Genomic DNA, 20,066 nt, shown 5'->3' with positions numbered 1-20,066 from the left:
ATGTAAGTTCATAAACTATGAAAAGAAATGCAACAATGCAATATTATTTTTTGTGGACATGTTCCATAAATATTAATGTTAAAGAATTATTTTTTTGTAAAGAAATGTTTGGAATTAAGTTAATGAATCCAGATGGATCTCTTTTACAATCCCCAAAGAGGGCACTTTAAGTTGATGATTACTTCTATGTGTAGAAATCATTATTTATAACTGAATCACTTGTTTATTTGTCAACGAGTTTTTAGTTATTTGTATATCTTTTTTTCTAAATAGTTCAAGAAAGACCACTACAAATGAGCAATATTTTGCACTGTTATACAATTTAATAAATCAGAAACTGATGACATAGTGCTGTATTTTATTTCTTTATCTCTATTTTTCAACCAAAAATTATTTGCTCTGATTAGGGGGTACTCGAATTAAAAACATGTTCACATCACTGAGAAAAGGTTGAGAACCACTGATACAAACCAACAAATACATCCAAATCTAATGAAAACAAACAAATATCACACAAGAAAAACACAACAATTGCATAACTTCATGAAGTACAACCAAACCAAAAAAAAAAGTAATAATATACACCTCACGGAATGATACAAAATAAATACAAAACCAAACCAAAAAAAAAGTAAAATAATAAATAAAAAGCAAAATGTAAACACCTATGGCTGTCCATATGATCTTATTGTTCTGTCTTTATATATATTTTTAATTGAAATATATTTTTACATTCTTTTATCTCATTGTAAAGAGAATTCCATAGTTGAACCCCCACCACTGATGTACACATGTGTTTTAAAGTTGTCCTTGAATAAAGATGTTTGAAATGACCTTTTCTTCTATGCTCTGTATTCTCAGAAGTGATGACAAACATTTTTTGTAAATTTGCTGGTAATCTTTTACTTTTAGCTTTAAACATGACACACAATGTCTGTAGCTTTACTTGCTCCTGTAGTTTCAATAAACCAGAATTAATAAATAATATGTTAGTGTGTTCTAAGTAATCTACTTTATGAATAAACCTTTATAGCTCTTTTCTGTAATTGATACAATGCCTTTATGTTACTCTTGTATGTGTTCTCCCACACTTCCACACAGTAGCTGATATATGGCAACAAAACCAAAAATCAAATGAATAATTATTTTGCAGCATTACCCAAAAGCCATGGTAGCATTACACAGGCCTGAGTGAGCACAATGTGTCCGTCATGTCCTCATGTATCATGTCTTTTGATTTTTTTCAGACCATAATATTCAATAATGTCATATGTGTATATGTATATATATACATATGTATGGATATATGCATGTGTGTGGATATATACATATATATATAGATACATATCTTCAATTTTTATTTATTTAATTTATTTAATTGTATTTAATTTTATTTATTTATTTTAGGGCAGCACGGTACGGGAGGGGTTAGTGCGTCTGATTCACAATACGAAGGTCCTGAGTAGTCCTGGGTTCAATCCCGGGCTCGGGACCTTTCTGTGTGGAGTTTGCATGTTCTCCCTGTGACTGCGTGGGTTCCCTGCGGGTACTCCAGCTTCCTCCCACTTTCAAAGACATGCACCTGGGGATAGGTTGATTGGCAACACTAAAATGGCCCTAGTGTGTGAATGTGAGTGTGAATGTTGTCTGTCTATCTGTGTTGGCCCTGTGATGAGTTGGCGACTTGTCCAGGGTGTACACCGCCTTCCGCCCGATTGTAGCTGAGATAGGCTCCAGCGCCTACCGGCCGCGATCCAGAAGGGACAAGCGGTAGAAAATGGATGGATGGATGGATGTGAAAAAAGTTAATGTTGATATTTACCTCAGAAGGTTGCAAATAGAAAAGAGGCATTCAGTTTTTTATTTAAATTTGATTTAATATGCCATTGATGTTTTTCCGTTTCTTTTTTGAAAGTTGATTTTGCACTATTAAGTTATATAAGCGTTGCTTTTTCCATATTAAGTGTAAAAGTAACTTAGTGTAGCAAACTGAGCAATAATTAACGTTTTATTCATGCACTTTCTCTTGCTACTTCAAGGATTGAATGTTTGATGCATTGATTATTATTTTATTTTTACATTTTTTATTAGCCTGTGGAAAAAAGTTTATTTTGATTTACCTCGGAAGGCTGCAAATAGAAAAAAGGCATTCAATTTGTATTTAAATTTTATTTGATATGCCATTGATATTTTCTAATTTTATTATTATTATTTAAAACTCGATTTTGCATGTCAGTATAAAGTTATATAAGCCTCGCTTGTTCAATTTTCAATGCAAATTGTGTTTGGGTCCCTATTAAAAGGTTAATTTGTTCAACCTTGGCCTGCGGCTTTGTTCAGTTTTAAAATTTGGCCCACTTTGTATTTGAGTTTGACACCCCTGGTTTGAAATATATCTTATTTTATTTGATTTATTTTTCTAAACTTTTAGTTATAAATTTCAACATTTACAAACAAACAGGCGAGAAACAATAATCAAAATAAGTACAAAAACAGTACAAAACAGTACAAAATAAAACAGCGCCAGGGGGTTGTAAATTCAAAGTAACTAAAATAGAATACAAAATATATATATATATATATATATATCCATCCATCCATTTTCTACCGCTTATTGCCTTTCGGGGTCGCGGGGGGCGCTGGCGCCTATCTCAGCTACAATCGGGCGGAAGGCAGGGTACACCCTGGACAAGTCGCCACCTCATCACAGGGCCAACACAGATAGAGAGACAACATTTACACTCACATTCACACACTAGGGCCAATTTAGTGTTGCCAATCAACCTATCCCCAGGTGCATGTCTTTGAAAGTGGGAGGAAGCTGGAGTACCCGGAGGGAACCCACGCAGTCACAGGGAGAACATGCAAACTCCACACAGAAAGGTCCCGAGCCCGGCCTCCATAGGCCCACTCAATTTCAGTAAATAACTTAAATTTGGAACACAGCATCATCGTTTTCAGGTTTAAAATATACTCCCCGCGCTGTGATATTTTCCTTTACGTTTTCCCAACTCGGGACGCCGTTGCGTCACGCGTGACGTCATGACGTCGCGGACGTTTGGCGTCCGGACGCTCGCTGCCTGGCTGCAGCTAAGCAGAAGGGCGCCTGCAGCTGAGGGGACAACAGGGCGACTTTATGGTCCTCCTGCACAACAAAGACCCAATAAAGCACCGAAACAGTCGACGTGTCGCGACGGGAAATGGACAACAGTAAACGGACTGTGGTCGTCACAGGTCTGTGTTTGATTTGTTGCCTTTTTGTTGAGTCTCCCTGCCATGCATGGGTTGAAGTAGTAGAAAAGTTGTGTTGATGACAGCTGCTCGAAGGCTAATGGCGTCAGCTTGTTTGTGCTCCACTCGGCGGCCCTTGGAGCTCCGGCAACTAGCCACTCAACACCTATATTTCCAGCAACTTATTGTGGAACTAAAGGTCTTTTTTTTTTTTTTTTTTCAAATAATAACGTCAGTTTGCAGGTCGAAGGAATTACCTATTGGTATGAAACAGCAACAAACTGTTATGCTAATATACCTAATTATATGTAATTAATTTTTAGGTTTTCAGGATGATGCAACTTTTCCCACTGCATGCAAAACCCATCCATCCATCCTTTTACTACCGCTTATTCCCTTTGGGGTCGCGGGGGACGCTGGTGCCTATCTCAGCTACAATTGGGTGGAAGGCGGGATACACCCTGGAAAAGTCGCCACTTCATCGCAGGGCCAACACAGATGGACAGACAACATTCACACTCACATTCACACACTAGGGCCAATTTAGTGTTGCCCATCAACCTATCCCCCGGTGCATGTCTTTGGAAAACCAAAAGGTTGTCTTTATATTTATTAATGACCTGGCAGGCTAATCTTGCATTGTTGGCACTCAGCATCAAGGGTTGGAATTGGGGGTTAAATCACCAAAATGATTCCCGAGCGCGGCCTCCGCTGCTGCTCACTGCTCCCCTCACCTCCCAGGGGGTGGAACCAGGGAAGGGTCAAATGCAGAGGTTAATTTCACCACACCTAGCGTGTGTGTGACTATCAGTGGTACTTTCACTATTTACAACATTTAAAGTTAAAGTACCAATGATTGTCACACATACTAGATGTGGCGAAATTATTCTCTGCATTTGACCCATCATCCTTTATCCCCCCCTGGGAGGTGAGGGGAGCAGTGGGCAGCAGCGGTGCCACACCCGGGAATCGTTTATGGTGATTTAACCCCCAATTCCAACCCTTAATGCTGAGTGCCAAGCAGAGAGGTAATGGGTCCCATTTTTATAGTCTTTGGTTATGACTCGGCCGGGATTTGAACTCACGACCTACCAATCTCAGGGCGGGCATTCTAACCACTAGGCAGGGTCGAGAACCGTTTTGGCTGAAAGAGCCATGAAAGCCAAATATTTCAAAATATATTACCATGAGAGCCATATAATATTTTTTAACACTGAATACAACTAAATGCGTGCATTTTTAAGTAAGACCAACCTTTTTAGAGTATAATACGTCTCTTATTCTGTTTGATAACATTGTTATTCTAAAGTTAACCAATAATAAATATAATACTTCTTACCATTAATGTGACATCTTGAACAGGTGCGATAGAAAACGGATGGTTGGATTAAAATTGCATGAGAATGTTTTATCATTTGAATGTATTTTTAACACTGTGATTACCAGCTTAACACTTATCGTGTTAAGCAATGTCAGCAAAGATTTATCTGAGAGCCAGATGCAGTCATCAAAAGAGCCACATCTGTCTCTAGAGCCATAGGTTCCCTACCCCGGTAAAAACTGTCACCCACACTCATTACAGCACAATACTATCCTCTGTACTAGATAGATAGATAGACAGACAGACACATAGATAGATAGTACTTTATTGATTCCTTCAGGAAAATTTAAATTAATTAAATTAAAAAAATAAAAACTAACACTGATGGTGAATCAGTATTAGTTGGTGCCCTTATTTGAGTTAGTGCTTGTCTTTGGTTTATACGTTAGTAAATGACAATTGCATTAGGTTTAGGCTCCAGATCCATGTTTTAGTGCTGAGTGACTTCTTTGCAATTCTTATAGAAATAGTTAGATCGCAATTATTGGACATATAAAGCATTGTTCCACCGGGTAGTACAGTTGATATTGTGTAGAGAATTACATTTCCAAGCAAATGTGGAGAGAAGTAGCACAGGCTAAAACTGCTCGGTTGTTTTTTTTTTCCAGACACAAAGGCGTGCAGGAGTTCCAGCTGATGGTAGATGTGTAGGCTGCCTGGGAACGGCTTGCTCACAATAGCATGCCGGCTGGCAACTAGCGACCCCTCACTCTGCTCCTATTCAGCAGCCTGTCAGACAGACTGATCCTCCCTCCGCCCAACCCCCAGGGACCCACTGACCCTTGGAGTGATGGCGCAGGGGGCGCGACTATAGATCCCAATATAAACAAGGCAGTGTGAGGGAATAGCTGTCGTCTGCTTCCGCTGCCAGTTTTGCAGGTCATATGGATTTAATGCAGGGAGGGATTGTTTCGTCTTCATAATTGATTCTATTTTGTTGATTCACACTTATTCGGTCTTTTTAAAGAGACCACTTGAAACGCAAAATAAGTCAAACGATAACTGTGACTCTATTTAGGCAGGAGATATTTTGCGTTTGCGTATTCACGTGAAATGATGTTTTGCAGGTTTTGGGCCGTTTGGAGAGCACACAGTCAATGCCAGCTGGGTTGCAGTTCAGGTGAGTTTTACCACCGATTTGTTGATGATGATGCATGCTTATAAAATGTACAGTAATGCATACATTCGTACGAGCTCAAAAGTCAGTGTTTTTCAACCTTTTTTCAGTGATGTACCCCCTGTGAATTTTTTTTAATTCAAGTACCCCCTAATCAGATCAAAGCATTTTTGGTTGAAAAAAAGAGATAAAGAAGTAATATACAGCACTATGTCATCAGTTTCTGATTTATTAAATTGTATAACAGTTCAAAATAGTGCTTATTTTTAGTGGTCTTTCTTGAAATATTTGGAAATAAAGATAAAAAAAAAACGACAACTAAAAACTTGTTAAAAAATAAACAAGTGATTCAATTATAAATAAATATTTCTACACATAGAAGTAATCATCAACTTAAAGTGCCCTCTTTAGGGATTGTAATAGAGATCCATCTGGATTTACGAACTTAATTCTAAACATTTCATCACAAAAAAATAAATCCTTAACATCAATATTTATGGAACATGTCCACAAAAAATCTAGCTGTCAACACTGAATATTGCATTGTTGCATTTCTTTTCACAGTTTATGAACTTACATTCATATTTTGTTGAAGTATTGTTCAATAAATATATTTATAAAGGATTTTTGAATTGTTTCTATTTTTAGAATATTTAGAAAAAATCTCACGTACCTCTTGGCATACCTTCAAGTACCCCCAGGGGTACGCGTACCCCCATTTGAGAACCACTGTCATAGGTGATAACTTAATTATCGAATTATCTGGACTATAGAGCGCACGGGTAAATAAACCAAACCTGTTAAATTTTAGAAGACAAAACATTTTTCTATTAACCTTATATTAAAGACTATAAACTGCTAGTTCATGGATTTTTCTCCCCAGGCAGGGATAACGATAAAACAAAAAATAATAATAACCAAGCAAAAACACTGACAGGGTGTTGTATTGTTTGTGCTCTGGTGCTATCTTTCAGACACGTTTGGCAGTGCAATTTTCTTTTAACATGAGTGCTGTTCACTCTATTAGCCTTCCATAGCGTTTTTACTCGTATGGATTCTCCTTTCATCACTCCAAGCAACGTTTGTTAAGTTTTACATTGTAAGTAAAACTGTTTATTCTTACTAAACTGTCTCAAGTCAGTAGGAGTGTTTTCATGACTATATGTATGTGATTGAAACTTTTATTAGTAGATTGCACAGTTCAGTACATATTCCGTACAATTGACCACTAAATGGTAACACTCAAATAAGTTTTTCAACTTGTTTAATTCGGGGTCCACGTTAATCAATTCATGGTGATGCACTGATGCTAGCGTTTGGACGCTTACACGTTTACGAGTGTCTGTGTTAGTATTATTGACTTACAACCACATTCCTTTTGTTTTATTTCAGTCTCACAAATTCCCCAATAAAGTCACCAAAGTGTCACTGTGGAGTTATTGAGTCTGTTTAGCTAATTGGAGAGCTAGCTTTTGCAGCTTGTGGGTCCATGCCAATGACTCCTGTTTTATTTGATCAGCTGTTTTAAAGTATTTAAATAATCATTTACAGAATGTAACATAGTTATCTGCGCCTTATTGTCCAAAGTGTTGATAAATTATTTTTTAATGTAAAATTTTGTGGGTTTGGCTTACATTGCGATGCGCTGTAGAGTCCTGAAAATACGGTATTAGCCACACCGGACTATAAGCCGCAAACATATATATATATATATATATATATATATATATATATATATATATATATATATATATATATATATATATATATATATATATATATATATATATATATATGTATATGTATATGTATATATGTATATGTTGTGAAATGAGTTAGTTACACAGAAAACATTTTAAATGTTTATTTAAGTAACCTAATTGTTTCCAAACAGTGCCTGTAGCGCGGCAGTAAAATGGATGATCAAACAAAACAGAAGTCCTCGTCATGGACCCACTAGCTCCGGAAGCTAGCTCTTAATCACCTAAACAGACTCAATAACTCCACAGTGACGTTTAGGTGAATTCCAGGAAATTGTTAAACTTGGAAAATACTAAAATAATGCCATTGTAAGTTAATAATACTAACACACGCACACACGTAAATGTGTTAGGTAATGCTAACGACGCTTGCCTGATTATATGGCAATAGCACATACAAATATGCTTTAAAACAGTCATACAGACATCACACATGGGATGGTTGAGTGAATATGAATTGTTTGGTTATATTGCAAAACATACAAATGTTGCTAGAAGTGATGAATTAAGGAACCAAACGAGTAGGAGCGCTATGGACTACTCGAAGACGGAACAGCATTTGTACTTCCGGTTCAAAGGACTAAACAGAAGGAAATACTGCAGGCGTTCATCCCGCAGAACCTGCAGTAAGCAATCTCGTCCAAAAAATGGTCCCATAGCACAAACAATAACCCACTTTTTCAGTATCTTGTGCTTGTATTTTTGAAAAATCATTTGCATTGTGACCGTTACCGAAGACAAATTTAGCCGCACTATTTTATAAGCCGCATGGTTCAAAGCGTAGGGAAAAAAAGTAGCGGCCTATAGTCCGAAATTTACAGTTTCTCATTTTTAATCATTAAACTTCACGGCTTTTGTCAGCGTAATATTCAGTTGTTAAATGTTTTCCTGCACGCTGCCTGCTTCCCAATATGCTGCGGGGGTCTCAGGCTGCTGCTCAGGACACTACATTACCAGAGGGACGACCGCGTTGGTTGTCAGGGTGTCTAGACAAACTTGATAAGGATATTAAAGGCAAACAAAAGGCAGCTTTGTGTCGGGGTCAAAGACATGGTCAAACAAGGCTTCTTTCAGTGACAGTGGGGGTCAGTGTCCAGGGCTGTTGGTCCTGCAAGTAGACGGGGGGGAGGAGTTGGCCCTTTGGCTGTGAATTTGACATGCATTTATCTTATTTTTGCTTGATTGCTTTTTCATTTTAAACATTGATTGTGATGTCGTTTTCACATATTGATTTGGTTTATTATAGTGTAATCTTTTTTGGATTGAATGAGTAAAATGTGAACATTAGTCTAGCCTATATTTAACTATACTAAGTAGCATTGATGACACAATTTGCCTTTGGGCAGAGCACCTCAACCTGAATGTATTTTTGTGTCTTCAAAGGAGCTGAAGAAGCTCGGACTTGGCACTGAAGTGGACTTGCATGTCTACGAGGTTCCTGTAGAGTACCAGACAGTGCAGAGTTTAGTTCCGTCACTATGGAAAAAGTATCACCCAATGGTAAGAGCGATGTTTGTATCTCACAATATGAATGGTAAATCTGTAATATCCCGCCCATCCATCCATCCATATTCTACCGCTTGTCCCTTTTGGGGTCGCGGGGGGTGCTGGAGTCTATCTCAGCTGCATTCGGACGGAAGGCGGGATACACCCTGGACAAGTCGCCACCGCATCACAGGATATTAGGGATGCACGGTCATGAAAAATTTAAACCGATATAATAACCAATCATTTACAGACTTTTACAAGTGAAGTGAAGTGAATTATATTTATATAGCGCTTTTCTCTAGTGACTCAAAGCGCTTTACATAGTGAAACCCAATATCTAAGTTACATTTAAACCAGTGTGGGTGGCACTGGGAGCAGGGGGGTAAAGTGTCTTGCCCAAGGACACAACGGCAGTGACTAGGATGGCGGAAGCGGGAATCGAACCTGCAACCCTCAAGTTGCTGGCACGGCCGCTCTACCAACCGAGCTATGCCGCCCCATTACAACCGATATTGATGTGTATATTCTCATATATGTACTGGGAATGTCCGTTTTGATTGGCCACCAATCATTATCCTTTAATTTTCATGAAAAAGCACAGTATGTGATCGCCATTGCCGATTGATGCCTTTCAATGCCGATCACAAACGCAGATCCCCTCTGGCTAATAATGTATTTATTTTGAGTACCCTGGTGGACTAGTTAGCAGCGAACTGTGTGTGTCTATACACAGTGTGGTGACACTCCCCTAATTTAGTAATAAAAAGCCCCATTACATTGGACACAGTAAGACTTAAAAGGCAAAATAGCAGTTTCTGATTGTGGAAGGTTCCTCCTAGCAGTTGGGTGAATCACACATGTCAGCTGGAGACCGTTGTTCTGGTTTGACAAAAGGTTTTATTTTTCCACAATATATTCACTTGACACTCTGCTTTTCAGTCCTCCTCTGTGTCATGCCTCTCCTCTTCCTGCTCCCGGCCGCTTACTGTTAAAGACAACAGATGATTAGATTAACACGTACCACCTGTGAAATCTAATCACCTGCCAGCTGTGTCTCGCCGTCAGCACATGCCCCGCCCCTATCCGATGGTGCTCGTCCTCAGCACCATAGACAGAGGCGGTGACCTTTGCTCCTCAAGGCGCGCTGGCCACACCTCCGTCCACACTGATTTTGTCTAGTTATTGTGTACTATTTACTCAAAAAATTGTATGTAATAAAAAAGAAATAGTTTCAATATTGTGTGGATTTTTTTCAACTGCCAATAGCACACACCTAAAATAAATCAAAACATTTACAGTGAATACACGTGATCGGTATTAGTATCAGGCGATCTGACACCTGGATGATTGGTACTAGAATAGGCAGCATAAATTGAACATCCCTAATATGTACACAAGATTTTGTGAGAAGAAAATAATTTTACATTTCACACTTTTGCCCGAAAAGTAAGCACTTCAACAATTATACAAATCGATTGTAGGGATAAGGATAATATCACCTGATATTTCTTTACTTAATTAGCCCTAGTTTTTATACACTTCCTTCTATAATTCTGACCCATGCAAACATTTAGAAACATTGCGTGGGCAAAGAAAAAGTTAAAATTTATTGACATTTCAAAGTTTCAATTATTTCATTGAGAGACAGCAAGCAACTCAAACATCCTGAATAGGATTTCGTAAAATGAGAGAAAAAAAGGAAACAATCTGCCCAACACAACATACATAAACATGGCCAATAGAACTCAACCTTTGTGATTTCGCATTATTGTTTGCAGCAACACAAAACAAGTGGAGTCACATCTCTTGTTGATTGACGAAAATCTAATAAACAATATTCCCTTACAGTAATAAAGTCGTAAAATAGTGGTGTACATGCTTGCCCCTTAGAAAGGCAACATTCAATCATAGAACATTAAAAAATCAGAGTTCAAATGAAAAGGTGCATTTTTTCCACAAAGAAATCATAATTAACTAAAGCCTGTGCCTCCACGTGACGTATCAAGTTAAACATAATACATTATTAATTTTTTTCTCAAGTTTTTTTAACCTAAGATTTTTTCTTTCAAATTGTTGCCTCTAATCAAACACTTTCTCATCAGTCCTGTGGCTTTACGTTTGCTGCGGTCGCCGCTAAGAATGTTAGCTAGCAGCACAGGCAGCTCTGTACTGCTTCCATAAATCTTAGTGCATTTTAAAGTGACTTATCATACTTTATTGTGTTGAAGCTCGTCTTTAACCCTCCCTTTTTAATTTCTGCAGAGCATGTTATGCAAACTACGAGTGAAATCTTCTGACATGCTAAAGAAAGTCCACACTGGTGACTGCTGCGGCATGATGCTTTTCTCTGGGCACAACAGGCCGCGCATACAGTATCATGACATCACAAATATGCGACCACATTGGAGGGGAGTGGCTGAAGCGCCAAGCGGAAATCGACAAACACGGAGACAATAAGCCTTTATTATAACAGGCTCATTTTATTGGTTGAAGCTTCCTTTTCGGACCGATGCCATTTCATAATTGCCATTATCAGTCGATAGCTGTCAGCCGCCGATAATATTTTGCCTCCCTGATTTTTACCATGTCATCCCCTCTCTGCATTTCTTGCATGGGAATGACTTCCAGCCTGCAAGATGCATACACTTAGGTCTGACAGTCCTTTGTGTTCAAATGTAATTTTTCATGCCTTTTTTTGAATTACATTATCACTGACTGCTATGGTTCAAATTCTAGACTTGATATTAGGGCTGACCGATATGGTCTTTTTTATAATATTTCAATATTTTAAGGCCGTGTTACGATACACGATATGTATCTCGATAGTTTGCCTTAGTCTTGAGTGAACACTTGATGCATATAATCACAGAAGTATAATGATTCTATGTGTCTACATTAAAACATTCTTCTTCATACCGCATTAATATATGCTCATTTTAAACTTTCATGCAGAGAGGGAAACTAAGTCAATTGACCAAAACTGTATTTATTAAACAGTTATTAAGCAGTGGCACAAACATTCGTCTCATTTCCAAAACAAAAAGTGCAAGATTGTCAGAGACATTTTAAAACAAGCGATTAGTGCACTTTTGTGCATGATGTCACTAAGATGACATATCAAAACAACACTCAAGTAAAGTGCACTTTTTGTACAGAACACCACTACAATAGTTACAAACAAATAAAGTGCACGTTTGGGACGGCTTGGCGCGGTGATAGAGTGGCCGTGCGCAACCCGAGGGTCCCTGGTTCAATCCCCACCTAGTACCAACCTCGTCACGTCCGTTGTGTCCTGAGCAAGACACTTCACCCTTGCTCCTGATGGGTGGTGGTTAGCGCCTTGCATGGCAGCTCCCTCCATCAGTGTGTGAATGTGTGTGTGAATGGGTAAATGTGGAAGTAGTGTCAAAGCGCTTTGAGTACCTTGAAGGTAGAAAAGCGCTATACAAGTACAATCCATTTATCATTTATCATTTGTGCATGATGTCACAGAAGATATTTCAATAAGTGTCAAATAAAAATGAGCGCCATAATAGGAAATCTCCTTCGCTATGTGGTAGCTTCCTGCGGACGTTATCTTCTGTTGTTGACTATTTTTTTTCAAACGGTGTTGATCTGGAAATATTGGCTTCGGCATTTTGTTGGTGTGGCACCGAACAGAGTTGTTGACATGCAGAGTTTCAAGCACTCCTTATTCTCTAGCGGGTGACTTATCAAATGATGCTACATTAGCAGTGCTGCTACTTTTTGTAGCAACGCTTTTGCCGCATAATTGTTCAACATCTTCCCGCTTGAAGCCAAATCACCGCCAGACACTGGACCCTGTGCTGGGTTTTTCTTGGGAATTAGTTCTTCCTTCATTTGTTTTAAGTCTGTGAGAAGGAGAGACAAGAAAGAGTGGGAGACGCATGCAGTGTAATGCCCGCAGCTAAAGGCAACTGCGTGAGAACGTACACTCGAATATCACGATTTACTCATTTTGTATATCGCACAGAGACAAACCTGCGATATATTGAGTATATCGATATATTGCCCAGCCCTACTTGATATTGTTATCCAGGAAAAGTGTGTACACGGCGTCTTGGCACCATCCCGCCTGCATTTTCTCACTCTTTCAGACATTTAAGTGCATTCTTCATGTTCAGGGCAGCTATCATGTCACTGAAGAGCTTTAAGATTAAGTCCAATTAGGTTAGAGTGTAAAAGTTAGCACATCATTCTTCTTCTGCAGCGTTCAGAAGAAAATAAGATAGAAATTACATTTGTTTGACTGCTTAAGGCCGCTTCTTGGGAGCATTGCTGTGACTTGTATAGTTTACAGTCTGCTCCATTTAAAACTACAACATTGTCTCTTGTGTGTTCATGCAATTGTTTTTAAAAGCCTAGATTAAAAAAACAACTATACATTATTTTTTGCTTACCTAGCCATTTTGGGAAGGTAGAGCTTCTGTGTCCTGGATTTTAAGTAAAAGGCATCATTTGGATTTGTCAATTTTACACAATTCTGACTTGTACTCTTGTGCTTTTTCTCTTTTTTTAGTTGGTTGTTCATGTTGGAGTGTCGGGCATGGCCACCACTGTCACATTAGAGAAGTGTGGCCGAAACCATGGCTACAAGGGCCTGGACAACAGCAGATTCTGTCCTGATTCACAGTGTTGCATTGTGGGGGGTCCAGACTGTATTGACTCTGTTATTGACATGGAATCAGTCTGCAAGAGAGTGACTTCCTCTGGACTGGGAGTTGCAGTGTCTGTCTCCAAAGATGCTGGAAGGTATTGACTTTATTTTTGCTTTTTAATTTCATGTGTTTTATTTTAAACACAACAATAATATGAAAAATAATCTACATAATTATTTAAAAATTGCCATCATACTTGGGAATACAGTGCTCAATGTATGTGTATACATACATACATACATACATGCATACATACATATTTTTCAAGCCGATACCGATAACATCCTGCTTCTCAAGACTATATAGATGATATATGATATAAATTATATTTATTTGGCCGATCAAAGACGTTATTATACTTTTTGTTATATTGTGATAATGCTTGTTGATGACTTATACTTGCTGTGTCCCACAAATTTGAGTTTGAGTTTATTTCCAACATGCAAGCATACAACATGATAAATCACAATTTCCAGTTTGTCTTTTCAACATGTTCGTAAAAGGAGTAGGAAGAAGCAGAGCTTGATATTGATATTGAATTTGACAGTGACAAGCGAACAATTGCAATCCTTAACGCAGGGTTGCATTCTCGCTAGTGGCTAATGTCCCTCCACAGTGCGAAGCAGCAAGTCAGCAATCCTCTCCTCCATGGCGGCAAATAAACTACACTTTTACAAATATCACTATCAATGCAGGACGAGGAATAGCTAAACATACTACACTACACACAATATGAGGATAGGCTAACCATTAAGCTCGAACTCATGAATGTAAACAGAAGTTAAGATACCAAGTATAGTGTCATTATATGATCGATACATTAGTGGTTAGAATTATTTTTTGTTGTTATTGTTTCAAACTCAGTAAATAAATTGTTTGACACAGGGGGACTTTAGGGAAAAACCTGAAGGCTTTAAATCCAAACCAGCAGTAGGATTTACATTTTTTTATGCCATCCTGTGTTTTGTCGGATCATAATTGGGGTCAAAAATGGAATCACTAAATGATCTTGAATACATAAAGTATCAGCAATGATATGACCAATACGCCTCTTGTAACTACTTGGTATTGGATTGATACCCAAATTTGTCGTACCGGCCAAATCTAATGTATCCAAAAGACAGAAGAATAAGTGTTGAATAATGTGTTGTGTCAGGGAGTTGTAACTAGAGATGCGCAGATAGGCAATTATTTCATCCGCAACCGCATCACGAAAGTCGTATTCCACCCGCCATGCACCTGGACCAACATTTTATCAAAACCACAACCGCCCGCCACCCGCCCGTTGTTATATATCAAATATAGACGAGTCAAGGTATTAGTGAGGTTAAAAAGTGTAACTCCCTCCTAAAAAAAACAGACACAATGGCTTTCTTGAACTGATTTATTTGAAGGCTTCCTTTCCCTTCAAATTCACTGTGGAAACTAATAAATAGAGCACGTTACAAATGTAAAAATAATAACATGCACTGCATGTGGATCAAACATTTTACCAAGTAAAATACCAACAAATGACAAACAAATACCTCGTTGGCTTGCATGCTTCTTTTCGGAAGAAATTGTTATCTTCTGGCTCATATAGCCCAAACGCTTAAAGTCCTTGTGACACTTTTTAGTCTTTGTTACGATCAGACGCTCTCTTTCTCCCTTCTCATTGCATCAAAAAAATGTGTACTCATACCCGGAAGTAGCTTCCTTACATCCGTCGATAGACCAAACAAGACACTTCAAAATAAAAGTATGCCCACATACTGTTTCAAAGTGTGCTGCTCGTTTTTTGTATGTGGGTAACAACATTTAACTATTTATAAATGGTTGATTTATATAGGCTAGTAAGGTAAAGTGTTGTACCTGACAAGTTTCGGCTACCTTTCTTCTGCAGCCTTCATCAGAGGTGTCATGTGATGTTAGCGTGACGTTGTCTGTGACGTGATATATGGATTGTACCATCAAGTGTTGGCAGGTACAACACTTTAGCTTACTAGCCTATATAAATCAACCATTTATAAATACACGTCAGTAAGCTAAATGAACCTCTTCAACATAACATTTAACTGTGTATATTAGGAGTGTGGGAAAAAATCGATTCGAATACGAATCAAATCGTTTACGTTGTGCGATTCAGAATCGATTCTCATTTTTTTAAAAATCGATTTTTTTTTTTAATGTTTACATTTTCTTATTTTTTTATTTTTTTTTAATCAATCCAACAAACCACTACACAGCAATACCATAACAATGCAATCCAATTCCAAAACCAAAACTGACCCAGCAACACTCAGAACTGCAATAAACAGAGCAATTGAGAGGAGACACAAACACGACACAGAACAAACCAAAAGTAATGAAACAAAAATGAATATTATCAACAACAAGATCAATATTAATTATAATTTTGGCATAGCAGTGATTAAAAATATCTCACTGAAGTTATCATTAGACATTTATAAAAATAATAAAAAAGAACAATAGTGTCACAGTGGCTTACACTTGCATCGCATCTCATAAGCTTGACAACACACTGTGTCCAATGTTTTCACAAAGATAAAATAAGTCATATTTTTGGTAAGTTTAATAGTTAAAACAAATTCACAATATTGCAATCAGTTGATAAAACATTGTCCTTTACAATTATAAAAGCTTTTTAAAAAAAAATCTACTACTCTGCTAGCATGTCAGCAGACTGGGGTAGATCCTGCTGAAATCCTATGTATTGAATGAATACAGAATTTGTTTTGAATCGGAAAAATATTGTTTTTGAATCGGAACGAATCGAAAAAATCGATATATTATCGAATCGTGACCCCAAGAATCGATATTGAATCGAATCGTGGGACACCCAAAGATTCACAACCCTAATGTATATATATTTCCGAATTGGTTCAACCGCCACCCGCCCGAATCTATTTAAAATCTATTTTTCGTCATGTCACCCGCCCGACTCGCGGTTTATCCGCGGTTGTGACCGCAAACCGCGCATTTCTAGTTGTGACACATTTCTTGAAACCCTGCTGGCTTGTATCTGTCACAGGTACCTGTGTGACTTCACCTATTACACATCCCTGTACATGAGCCACGGTCGCTCCGCCTTCGTCCATGTGCCTCCTCTCGGGAAGCCGTACAGCGGCGAAGACCTGGGCCGCGCATTGCAGGCCATCGTCCAGGAGATGCTGGATCTTCTTGATCACGCTAAGGAAAAGATCCACTGCCAGCAGCACTTCCACTAAGTGACCTCCCGATGCCAGCCAGCCTCTTCCAGCCACGCAAGACCGATTGCACTGGACCACAAGTAGCCAAGTTCTTTCTCTTCCTAATCCTGCCGGACGTGTAACGAGAGCCTCGGTGCGCTAAAGGTTTTCCGTCCCGGGTGTTGCCTCATATTTCCTATTTTGCCCCGTGGTGATGATCATTACGAGACGCGCGCGAGTATGTCAGGAAGCTTGATTGTTCCCATACAGTTGTTTGCGAGTGTGGAAGATTATACACAGCATTACCTACCAAATGTGGCTACTAGTATTGCACCTTATAGCGTTAGGGTTACTGACATGGTTACGGAAGTCACATTTGGCAACCTTTACATTAGTTGTATTTGGAATACTTCATTCTTACATGTCAAGCTTCTGCCATAGTGTTTATTACCAAAGCCCCTAGCTTACTTGTCATATTATTTTTTATTCTCAATAATCACTACTAGTATGTGTAGACACTTATACATGATTAAATAAGTATATTCATGTAGAACCTTTAGCATAAAACCTTTTTATTTTCGATATCTTCTCTAAACTCTTTGCTACTTCACATTTGATGTTGAATTGTTTCTGGAGTCTTTTTCTTTATAAGAAGTTGTACGTTTGCCTTCTTTTACAAAGGTGATTTAAAATAGGGAACGGGTTGGTTCCAGCTCACATTCCCCCAGTTTGTCGGCCCATTTCTGACAGGAAGACAATAACTCAGTCACTTGAGATCTGACCCCCCGCCCCCTCCCAGGTTGTGCAATGTGATTTAACAGATCTCAGGTTTCACCATATAGCTTCGCCCTCACGGCCGCGCAATTATTTGAGAAAGGAGGTTCTGATGATTTGTGATCAGACCGAAACATTCACTGTACATTCTTCAATGTAGTGGCATCAGTGTTTACAGAATATTACCTTGTGCGGGCAGAAGAAATACATCTGAAATGAATGATGTAATAACAGCTGTGGCCCTTTAACAGGATTTTGTTGTGGCCCCATTTCAGTCAACTAGGATTTGATAAGTTGCTAATCAAATGCAAATGTAAACCCTCCAAGGTTTCATTAGTTTAAAATATAATCAGTGCACATGTAGGCCTCCAAGACAACTGCATAGAGAGTCTGCACTGGCTATCATTTTAAGGTTAGCTATTGAAAAGGCCTGGAAGAGCTTTTCAATGAAAGTCACCGGTGCCGTTTTTAAACAGATGCAGTGTTTGACTTTCCCCAAGATTGTGCAGCCTGAAACAATGTCCTTGCTTTTAAAGGTATTTAATGGCGGCTGAAGTTATACAAGAATCCACATGACATTGTGTTAAGTCAGATTTGGGCCTAGAGTTTGATTTCTGTAGCACTTTTCCTTGCAGCGTTTTTTTCATTTTTAATTTTTTTTTACTTTGACTCACAATATGTAGCTCAACAGCAGGGGTGTCAAACGTACCGTCTGCAAACAGGTTTTACCCGGCCCACGGAATGAGTTTGCTAAGTATAAAAATGAGCTGGAATTTTGGAATGAAAGAAACTGCTGTTCTAAATGTGTCCACTAGATGTCGCAGTAGCAATTATTGGTATCTTTGTAGATGTTGTTACATACGTAAAAACAAACAAAAAAAAACACATGTTGGTGCACCAGTCGAAGAAAATGATCAAACTACATGAATAACAAGCTGCAATTTGATTTCGAATTTTTTTTATCTTGACAGATTGAAAATGAACACCAATGAGTTGACTGATGAACATTATCACATTATGTATTCAGAAAGTACAAATAAAGACTGCAACATGTAAGTGGGAAAAAACCCCAACAACATTAGGATTTGTACAATTTCAGAATGTGCTTGTTCTATTTTGAAACAAAGAAAACAATCTAAAGTTGTCTTTATTTTTAAGTTATCGCGCCATGATTTTACCAGTCCGGCCCACTTGGGAGTAGATTTTTCTCCATGCGGCCCCCCATCTAAAATGAGTTTAACACCCTTGCTCTATAGTCAAATACATCCGTTGTACTATGTTTTTCCCCATTAATATTTTATTTTTGTTTTGCTTTACAGCTGAATGATGCTCGTATTTCCTATGTTGTAATTTGCTATACATATAGAAGTGTAGAAAAGTCTTTCAGGCTACCTGTGTACATGTGGTTTTCTTAGGCTCCTTTTTATGTTTGTCGACAGCAACACTTTTTAGTGGCGCGCCACGACTTCAAACGGCCGTTTTCTCCACAGCTTTTTGTACTTTTACTGCAACCTGTGGAAAAAATTGAATGTTGTATGTAAATTGTCTTAACCGAGAAAAAAACAACACTGGTTTGTGTTGCAGCAAAAAAAGGCCAGTGGATTTTGGTCTTTTAACTGATGCCGTTTTTTCCCACACAGTCATTTATTTGTGGCGGTGCGCCACAAATACATTTGGCCCACGAATGGATGCTGCTGTTGGCCTCGCTTACTGTGTGTAAATGTAGCGTGCATGTAGATGGCGTCCGGTTTTCAGACCCTTTTTTATTGCTCACTTTTTTCTCTCCCCCAGCGTCCATAAAAATGACTTGCGCACGCACCATGGCCAATTATGCAAATCATTATCTCTGAGCCCAGTCTTGCGGGAAACACTGGATACTCCAACTTTCTCTCTTGCCACAAAGTAGCACTAAACGGAACCGTCACAAAATATGTCTTTTACATATTGGTTGTGCCAATTTTCTGGGTTTAGAGGCGTTTTCTGATGTTTTCCTGGGTGTGGCGTTGTGACTGGGTCGTGCTGCGCCCAAAATAGCTGCTCACAAATGTGAACCCCATCCTATATGTAGCTCGTTGATGTTGAAAGTGACCTCGACCCCCTTTAACTCTCTCCTGTGCCTTGCTGTTATTTATTTTTGTTTTGATAAGGCCTTAAATGGTTTGGTGGCAGGTCAGTTCAAATATATATCTAGATATGTTCCAGGCAGATATGTGTGGCTACCTCAAAAATATTTTTTAATCTCAACGTGGACTTAACATCATTATGACAGATTTATTGAACGTACTGTACCTCTTGGCAGTGAGCATCCTCTGAAAGGTGTGTTATCTGCTTCGGACATTATCAAAGCACTGTTACAAGAAGTAATATTGGCTCGATAAATGGAAAGGTTTTGAAATAAAGAGATTTCCGATGTTAAAAAAAGTTGATTTGTCTCTCTTTTTGTTTTTG

The 20,066-nt window shown here is 38.5% G+C and overlaps 1 protein-coding gene across 1 annotated transcript; it reads left to right on the top strand.

Moving 5' to 3' along the window:
* Nucleotides 1-3,076: 3,076 nt before the first annotated feature.
* Nucleotides 3,077-20,039, top strand: LOC133540625 (pyroglutamyl-peptidase 1-like). The gene is made up of 5 exons (XM_061883396.1): nucleotides 3,077-3,234; nucleotides 5,680-5,732; nucleotides 8,873-8,989; nucleotides 13,518-13,750; nucleotides 16,688-20,039. The coding sequence occupies exons 1-5, from the start codon at nucleotides 3,201-3,203 to the stop codon at nucleotides 16,881-16,883; spliced, it is 633 nt and encodes a 210-aa protein (XP_061739380.1). The 5' UTR covers nucleotides 3,077-3,200; the 3' UTR covers nucleotides 16,884-20,039.
* Nucleotides 20,040-20,066: the final 27 nt, after the last annotated feature.

Source organism: Nerophis ophidion, linkage group LG22 (genome assembly GCF_033978795.1).
Source record: "Nerophis ophidion isolate RoL-2023_Sa linkage group LG22, RoL_Noph_v1.0, whole genome shotgun sequence".
Lineage (NCBI taxonomy): Eukaryota > Metazoa > Chordata > Actinopteri > Syngnathiformes > Syngnathidae > Nerophis > Nerophis ophidion.
This window is presented reverse-complemented; position numbering and strand designations above follow the sequence as displayed.

Excerpts from the sequence above, each read along its gene's own strand:
- LOC133540625 (XM_061883396.1), top strand. The coding sequence starts at position 3,201 with ATGGACAACAGTAAACGGACTGTGGTCGTCACAG. Across the intron at positions 5,733-8,872 it reads CCAGCTGGGTTGCAGTTCAG|GAGCTGAAGAAGCTCGGACT; the intron begins GTGAGTTTTACC and ends GTGTCTTCAAAG. Across the intron at positions 13,751-16,687 it reads GTCTCCAAAGATGCTGGAAG|GTACCTGTGTGACTTCACCT; the intron begins GTATTGACTTTA and ends TATCTGTCACAG.